Source organism: Manacus vitellinus, unplaced genomic scaffold (assembly GCF_001715985.3).
Source record: "Manacus vitellinus isolate BGI_N305 unplaced genomic scaffold, ASM171598v3 scaffold_27_pilon, whole genome shotgun sequence".
Taxonomy (NCBI): domain Eukaryota; kingdom Metazoa; phylum Chordata; class Aves; order Passeriformes; family Pipridae; genus Manacus; species Manacus vitellinus.
The window spans coordinates 5,431,042-5,439,434 of NW_021940039.1; the positions used below are offsets into that span (position 1 = coordinate 5,431,042).

The 8,393-nt window shown below is 56.9% G+C and overlaps 2 protein-coding genes across 3 annotated transcripts; one reads left to right on the forward strand and one right to left on the reverse strand.

Annotated features, from left to right (window-relative positions):
• Nucleotides 1-384: 384 nt before the first annotated feature.
• Nucleotides 385-5,235, forward strand: ASB6 (ankyrin repeat and SOCS box containing 6). The gene is made up of 6 exons (XM_008919402.3): nt 385-887; nt 1,260-1,441; nt 1,821-1,927; nt 2,354-2,462; nt 2,946-3,032; nt 3,202-5,235. Exons 1-6 carry the CDS (start codon nt 775-777, stop codon nt 3,876-3,878), a joined length of 1,275 nt encoding a protein of 424 aa, XP_008917650.1. The 5' UTR covers nt 385-774; the 3' UTR covers nt 3,879-5,235.
• Nucleotides 5,236-5,749: 514 nt separating this feature from the next.
• NTMT1 (N-terminal Xaa-Pro-Lys N-methyltransferase 1) lies at nt 5,750-8,102 on the reverse strand. 2 transcript variants are annotated; one of them, XM_008919406.3, is made up of 4 exons: nt 7,976-8,102; nt 7,019-7,237; nt 6,562-6,814; nt 5,750-6,150 (listed from the first exon to the last, which is right to left on the reverse strand). In XM_008919406.3, the coding sequence occupies exons 2-4, from the start codon at nt 7,178-7,180 to the stop codon at nt 5,894-5,896; spliced, it is 672 nt and encodes a 223-aa protein (XP_008917654.1). In that variant the 5' UTR covers nt 7,181-7,237; nt 7,976-8,102; the 3' UTR covers nt 5,750-5,893. The 2 variants fall into 2 exon arrangements, with proteins under 2 accessions (XP_008917654.1, XP_017929902.1); XM_018074413.2 differs by having other exon boundaries at nt 7,019-7,221; nt 7,976-8,091.
• Nucleotides 8,103-8,393: the final 291 nt, after the last annotated feature.

Here is an 8,393-nt window from a genome sequence, read left to right on the forward strand (position 1 = left end):
TTGTGTGGTGATAATAGCCCAAATATTCCGACTGTGAAACATTGTAAAACAAAAACAACAACAACAACAACGAAAAAGTTTTTTTTTTTAATGAATTATTTTAAATCTACTATTTAACTTAATTTAAGGGTGATAAGGAAATGGAAATGTGTGTTTTAAAGACCTTTTGCATAGTGTTCTCCAGGTGGCATCTTGTTTCTCGTCCCAGGGTGGGTCTGGGCTCCACTGCTGTGCTTTCCCCCCATTGCGTTTTTTGGGGGGGGGGGGCCCGCAGTGTAGATGGGGTCTCTGAGGTTGCACCCCAGTGCACTGGGGGGGTTGGTGGTCTCTGGGATGACTCCTAGGCCACAGGGGCAGCTCCAGCCCCTTCTCCCTCTCAAAAGCGAGGCAGGGCTTTGCTGGTTACAGACCCCCCCCCATGTGCTCTCAGAGCCCCCCAGGTGTGGCACAAAGGGTTTGCCCCAGGCCTGGGCTCTGCTGGGTGTGTTTCCATCCTGCACCCAGATAACTCCAATGTGCAGCTCTGCATGCAGGAGATAATTTGGATACACCTCTGTGGTGTGTGGGAGGAGATCCCTGCGCTGCTCTTGGCTGCCTTTTATATCAGGAAAGGGGGGGAGGAAGGCCGTGTTTTCTTCTGAGTGCCAAACTGCTGAAAAGGCTCGTTTGTTTTAAAGGGAGTGGAAAAGCCCTTTGGAAAGGAGAGCTGTGTGTGGGAAGCCAGCAGTGCCATGCTGGAGTGCCCCAGGAGGGCTGTGCACGGAGCAGAGCACGATGCCTTTCCTGCACGGATTCCGCAGGATCATCTTTGAGTACCAGCCCCTCGTGGATGAGCTCCTGGGGCTGCTGGTGATGCCGGACAGGGAAAGGCAGAGCTCCCTGGAGAGGTAACCAGAGGGGGCTGAACACCCTGGGGGGCTCTAGGGAGGATGATTGGAGCTCAGAGGTCAGGCAGCACTGCTGCTCATCCCATAGCCCCTCCTTTTGCTGCAGTTCTTTGGGAATGTGGGGGTGGAGCAGAGCAAACACAGGGACTGTGTGTGCTCCTCTGGAACTGCCTGACCCCTGGCAATAAAACCTAAACTGGGGCTCAGCTGTGGCCCACAACGAGCAGATTAGAGGGTGGGTACAGGACCAGAGGGGAGGCCAGGGATTTTTGTTATTCTGGTTTTTCTTCTTCCCTGGTACCCCTTTGGCCCTTACACACCTGAGCTATGTGCTGTCCACTGAGTAACTGGTGGGTTTTTGTGTGTCTCAAGCCCTGCCTGTCTGGGCAGTGACAGGAGCCAGCTCTCGGCTGTGAGACGAGTCCTGGAGAGGGAGACCCACTCCCCGTTTTATCAGGAAGGTGTGAGCTATGCCCTGCTGAAGGTCACCGAGCTGGGGCTCGTCCCTGCTGCAGAAATCCTCCTGGAATTTGGTGCTGACCTCAGCTTTGAAGGTGAGGCTGGTGGGAAGGGGGCTGGGCCTGGAGGAACCAGCAGGTGACAAGCTGCCCCTAGAGGTGGGGCAGAAAGAGGGGGAGCTGCCAGCTCAGTCCCCTGCTCCTTGCTGGAATAATGTGAATGTGTTTTGTGGAGACCCAGCCACAAGGATGAACTGGGGGGATACCCAGGGGACCAGTTTGCAGCTTTGGGGGCTTTTGGCAGGATGGAGCCATTGGAGCAGCAGAACCTGGGGGGGGTCTATGACAGCCCTGTTCTCGTGGGCATTGCTGTGTTCTCAGGGCCCGCCCCAGCTGCCTCTTTCCACTTTTGGCAGGTGCTGGGGCCATTCTGGGGAAAGCCCCTCACTCTCCCTGACCATGCTTTTGTCCTCAGATCCCGTCACCTACTACACCCCCCTGCACATCGCGGTGCTGCGCAACCAGCCGGACATGGTGGAGCTCCTGGTGCACCACGGCGCCGACATCAACCGGAGAGACCGGGTACGGGCTCTGCTGCCTGGGCATGGCCCTGCTGAGCCCCCCTGAGCCTTGGCTGCAAGGTCTGCTGTGTGGGGACAGCCCTCCCTGCTCCCCTTCTCCTGGGCCTCACCACACGCTGCTTCCCCTTGGCACATCCCTGTTGTGCCTGTTGTCCGTAGAGCTCCGATGCTGTGGCAGAAGTTCAGGTTGCCTTTGGCTGAGCAAACCTGTCTCTGCTTTGGAGCAGCAGGTGGGAGGAGGCTGGAGGAGACAGACCTCTGCCTATGGATACACTGGAGAAGGTTCACTTTGATTTTTGGGCATGGGTTCAAACACGCTCTTACGCTGGGCATGATGATGCCCCAGCAGCAACTCTCCAGAGGCACTCACAGTGTTTAATTCTTGCAGTGTTTAATGCTTACTGGTGTTCTCTAACCCTCTGTGCAGATCCATGAGAGCAGTCCCCTGGACCTGGCCAGCGAGGAGCCCGAGCGGTTGCCGTGCCTGCGGCGGCTGCTGCAGCTGGGGGCCGATGTCAATGCTGCTGACAAAAACGGTCTGTGTGCCCCATCCACCTGCCCCTGCTGCTGGCCCCCAGGGTGGGCTGGGTCCCTCTGTCCTGCTGCTGCTTGTGCTTCCTGGTTACAAGTGGGTTTGGAAGTTGGGAGCAGGCTGCAGAACCTCCCCATGCTTGGTGTTTTCTCCTTGTGTGCTGACCGTGTGAAAAGGGTTTAAACCAGCCCTGCACAGCCTGTGGGAGTTGGGATGGGACTGTGCCTCCATAGCCTTGTGGTGCCCACGTGCTCTGAAACTCGCCTTGCTGTGGCACGTGTGCCCTCTGAGGCCACCATCAGCCCTGCACATGTGGCCTGTGTGCACAGCTGTTCACCATCACAGGGGCAACAGAAGCCTCCGCCAGAAGGAGGAGGGTTGTGACTCCCTGTGTTTGGCTGTCTGGTGGGTGGGGTGGACTGTTTTCCTTCCTGCCTTTTGGGGTGCCACCCTGCTGTCACGTGGCTGAGCGATTGCTCCATTGCAGGGAAGACAGCGCTGCTGCACGCCCTGGCCAGCAGTGATGGTGTCCAGATCCACAACACCGAGAGCATCCGGCTCCTGCTGGAAGGAGGTGAGGGCGACCTTCTCCCCTTTCTGCACTGGCTGATCCTTTGTGCAGCACCAGGCACTGCCCTCCCGACTCCTTTATGTTCCCACTGGAGCAGAGTAAAGCCCAGCAGTGCCAGAGTTGGTGCTGGCCTGGCCTCATGGTCTGTTACATTTTCTGTCCTTTCCTGCAGGCGCGGACGTCAGGGCCACCACCAAAGATGGTGACACTGTCTTCACCTCCATCATCTTCCTGCTGGGGGAGATGGCGTGCAGCAACACCGAGGAGGCCCAGGTCATCAACCGCTTCTGCTTCCGCGTCACGCAGCTGCTGCTGGCCCACGGTGCCAACCCCAGCGAGTGCCCGGCCCCCGAGTCCCTCACCCACCTCTGCTTCAAGAGCTTCAAATGCCACTTCCCGCTGCTGCGGTTCCTGCTGGAGTCAGGAGCTGCCTACAACTGCTCCCTCCACGGTCCCTCATGCTGGTCAGGCTTCCACATCGTCTTCGAGTGCCTCTGCTCGCACCTCAGTGTCTCTGAAGATGACAGCTTCTCCACAGACCTCATCCAGAAGGGCCAGACTCTGCTGGAGCTCATGATGGCCAGCTCACAAGCCATCCAGCTGCCCAGCAATTTCGAGGTCAACACCAGCAGCTGTAGGTACCACGGGGAGAAGGTCAGGACTCTGTTCTGCTCTCTGAAGCAGCTGGAGCGCTCGCCACAAGCACTGAAACATCTCTGCAGGGTGTTCATCCGGCAGCGCCTTAAACCGTGGCCAGTAGATGTCAAAATCAAGGCTCTACCTCTCCCAGACAGGCTGAAGTGGTACCTCCTCATCGACCACGCTGCTGCCGGGCACGAGGACCTCTGAGCCTGACAGTGCCTCTATGTCTCCTCCCTCCACTGTCCTGCTGTGCCTGCAGCCTCTACATCTCTGCTCTGGACAGTTTTACTCACAGCAAAGAGGTGCTGCTGTCCATGTGCCCATGGTTTGGCCAGTGCTGCCCACGGAGCCCCTCTCTGTGGCATTCTGGGCACAATATCACACGTGTGTCTGTGGAGGTCTCGTCGCTCTGGTGCACATCATGGGGGGGGTGGGAAGAGCTCTGTGGGTCTTTGGGGTGGAGAGAGCTCCTGGGCACTGGGGAGCCAGATACTGGGGCAGAGGGCTGGTTTTGGGGGAGGTTAAGCAAAAGCCTGGGGGCAGGACCAGTGTGTTGGGTGCTGTGTCTGGACAGGCAGCGTGTCCCCTCTCTCCCAGTGCTGCCATGGGTGGGTGACACAGTGCCTTAGGTGTCTGGTGGAGTTGTGCCTCGGGGTGCTGGGAGAAGGAGAGCACTGGCAGCACTCTCCTGGCTTCCTGCCTCCAGTCCTGGTGGTGGAGGCAGGTCCAGCATCACCCTGTGGGTGTGGATGCCTTCCTTGCTCAATCTGGGCTTCTGAATCCAGGGATGGGAGTGAGGGGAAGCAGGGCTGGCAGCGGTGGCCAACTGCTGCACACCCTCTGTGTTTCTGCACCCCATCCTGGCACAGAGGACCATTCACCAGGCATGTCTTGGAGGTGCTGGGCTCCAGAACAGACAAATGGATGCTTCTTGGCTTTGTGGTGTGTTCCCTGTGCAAAGACAAGGAACAGACAGCTAACTGCTGAGTGCCTTGTGCCTCCCTCCCTGTTCCTTGTTTTTTTTCCTTGCTGACTGCTCCCAGGTCCTCATTCTCCAGTGCCTCCTTCCCAGGAACACAGAATTGCAGCAGGACTCTAGGGTTTTCTTTTCAACCTGCTACTGGAACCTGCAAACTCTGGGGCTGCACCTGGAGGGTTTGAGTCCCAGCCTTGCCACCTGGCTCCCTCCTCCTTCTAAGCATCTGCTTTTTTGTGACATGCCAAAGACTGGCTGCAGAGCTGAGCCCCACACAGTTTTGTTTTGGTTTTTTGTTTGTCGTGGGGAACAGATCCTGAAGAGGATGAAAAGAGGAAAAATCTGTTCTGATTAGGGACAGTTTACAGCAGGTGGATCTGGGATTCCCTGGCAGTTTGGCAGCAGAAGGGTTGTCTCCCCCATCAGCCTCCTGGCAGCATCTGAGTTTTACCCTCTCCCGCCCCGTGGAACTGGAGCTGTGTGTCCTGATGACCTGGTGTTTAAAAAAAACCCAGTAATGTGATCAAATTCTGCCCTGGTGTCTGGAATGGGAACTGAGCAATTAAACAAGGCCTTTTGTAATAATGACAGGGGCTTGTTTCTTTTGCAGGGGAGGTGGGGTGGAGGAGGGGGCTCAGGGGGATGGCTGGAGGGTCGGGGTCTGCACATGGGCTGACCCCCTGGCACATGCTGTGCCAGTGTTGGCTACACTGGGCTTGGTTTGGTTGGCCTGAGCCAGGTGCCACCTCCCTTTTTGCTGCACGTGTGGGAGACCTGCTCGCGGGTTTAAAGGACAGGCTCCCTCAAAGCCCCAGAACCTGGTGTTCCCTCCCCAACCCACCACAGGGAAATAAGAGAGATCTCTCCTGTTCCCCTTACCCAGCTTGTTGCTGTGAGCAGCCAGAAGGGGTCAAACACCCAGACATGGAATACAGCCCAGACTGTCCCAGAGGTGCTCCAAGCACCTGTTCACTACCAGAAATCCTGTGGTCAGCAACCTGCTGCTGCCCACAGATCACCTCTTGCATGGGAGACCCTCTTGCTCCTGTCCAGAGCCCCCCGAGGGTGACACCGAGCCAACATGCACCTGACACAGCCCACGTGCAGAAGTGCAACAGCAGGAAAATGTATTTGGCAAACACCTCTTTTCACAGACAGCAGCAACCTGGAAGACAAAGTCCCGTCCTTGTCACCAGCCCCAGAGAAGGGGGAGTCACGACACGGGAGAGACCTCCTCCCGCTGCCCTCATCTCATGGCGAAGGTGTAGACGTGGTAGATCTCGTCAGGGAAGTTCTCCTGGCGCTCCTCGGCCAGCAGGTGCAGCCCAGCCCGGCGGATGATCTTGCGGACCACGTCCAGGTCCCGGCAGACGCTGCTGTCCACATCGTCCATGATCACCCCCTCCTGAGCCATGTTGTCCTTGATGACCACGATGCCGTTGGGCCGCAGGCCAGCCCGGCACCGCTTCAGGAAGTCAGAGAGGTGGTTGTCGGTGAGGTGTCCTGGAGGGGCAGAGCAGGGGTTAGAAGGCACAGGATGACCGGGAGGAGGAGGCTGTGAGGCTGCGTTTGGGATCCCTCCTGATCCAAGTAGCCAAATACTTGAGCCATTTGCAGGGGGAAGCTTTATCTTGGGGTGTCCACCTTTTGTCCCACAACCCAACTCATCCAACCCACACCTCTGCTCTGGCCTTGGAGGGCTTCTGGGAAAAGACCCATGGCGGGGAAAAGCACAGTGCCCTCAATGCCCCTCTGTGGGGCAGGGATAGGGGGCAGATTCACACCCCAAACTCCCACTCATGCTGTGATGCTTATCCTTCATGCAGACCTCAAGCTGCTCTCTCCCCAGCGCATGAGGCACCTGCCCCTCGGGGGAAGCTGGACAGGACAGGTTGGAAGCAGAGCAACCCTCACCGATGACCCACTGGATCCAGATGACATCGTAGGAGTTGGGCTCGGGGCTGAAGTCCTGGAGGCCACAGCAGAAGTAGTTGCGCACCCGCCTGCCCTCCTCGCCCAGGTAACTCTTGGCCTTGGTGAGGAAGTCCTCTGTCACGTCCACCATGTCCACTGTCTTGAAGAGGGGCAGCAGCAGCCGCTTGGTGATCCGGCCGATGCCGGCCCCGCAGTCCAGAGCACGGGTCGTTCCCGTCCGGTTGGGGCCCTCCTGGAACAACAACCGTGAGGGGCTGAATCCCACAGAGAAGAAATGGGAAAACCACATGGGACAGGACTGGGGAACCCGCTGCAGGGGAAAGCTCTCCCAGCATGCAGCAACAGAGGACTCCACAGAGCAACTGGGCGGGAAGAGCACAGCTCCATGCTGGGAGGAGGACAGGGTTTTAAGAGCATGACAGACCATGCCACCTACCCGCAGAAACCTCTGCAGGAACTTCCTGGAGCTGTTGATGTCGATGCTGGAGATGTGGCCGTAGCCCCCCAACATGCCATCCACTGTGGCGGGCACGTCCTTCCAGTACTTCTCTGCCTTGGAGTAGAACTCAAACTCGTTCTCCACCACCTCGCTCGTCATGCTGGCCGAGGGCACGTGCCCACACGGGACTTGCTGCTCTCCTGGGATGGGAAAATCCTGAACCAGGGAGGCAGCGTCAGCCCTGTGAGCACCCCACTTCTATTTGTCACCCCTTCCCCCTCCCCAGGGCTATTTCAATATCCAAAACCCTTCAGCTTAAAAGCTGAAATCCCGATCTAAAACCTCGTATCTTCTGGAGGCCAACAAGCCCTTCCTGGGCAGAGATGCCTCAGCCAGAACAGGCATCCCAGAGCCTTGCTCAGCAATACACCCAATTATATTACTATTTTTTTTTAAGGGTGACCCATCCTTTTTCACCTATTCTGCCTCTTCTTTCCCTGTCTTAACATTTTACAGATTACATGTTTATCTGTGGCAACAGCCCCATCACTCACCTCCAATTACAGCTGAAGTTGCTAAAAGTTATCCTGAGCACCTACCTGAGGATTGTAAATCTCAGCCGTGACCGTAAGTTAGGTATTTGCAATATAATAAAGTCAAGGTATAATCAGCAATACAAGCTATAAATCCCCCCCAGGCATCTCATAATTCAAACCACTGTGGATTTGATTAACTGCGCCGAGGATTAGAAACTAGATTTAAGGTGGCCAAAGGGTAAATTCAAGGACTTCAAACACCTTTACAAATAAAGAAATATATAGTGTCCGTGGCTTGAATTTGCTGGCAAATATCCCATTAGACACAAAACCTTTTCTATGGCAGCTTAGGCAGGTTTGGGGGCCCCACATGGCCTGGAACAGCCTGGGGGTGGAGAAGGGGGACACGGCACCTCACCTTACAGGTCACCGGTGGAAATCCAGTTTGGCTCGGTGGTGCCAGAAGCCGGTCTGTGCTGTGATCTAGGAGCAGAGAAGATGGGATTTTAGTCCCAAACCACCCCTTCAATCCCACCAGTGTGAGTGTGGCTGACTGCAGCCCCAAGGAACTGGAGGTAAGAGCCACCCTGACCCCACAGACACCTCCAGCGGAGGCTGGGAGGCAGCAGCTGCTGCTGCCCCGTAGCTCAGAGGCTGAGCCACAGGGGCAGCCAGGGCATGGAGGGTTCTGGCCCCACTTTTGGAAGCGCTGCTGTCTGATGCCATAGGCTGGGACCCACGTTCACCCTCCAGACACGTCCCCCCCTCCCTGGCTCTGGGTTTGGCTTGGTGACTCCCTGATTACGTTTTTCAGACTGGAGAACACCCAGGAGCCC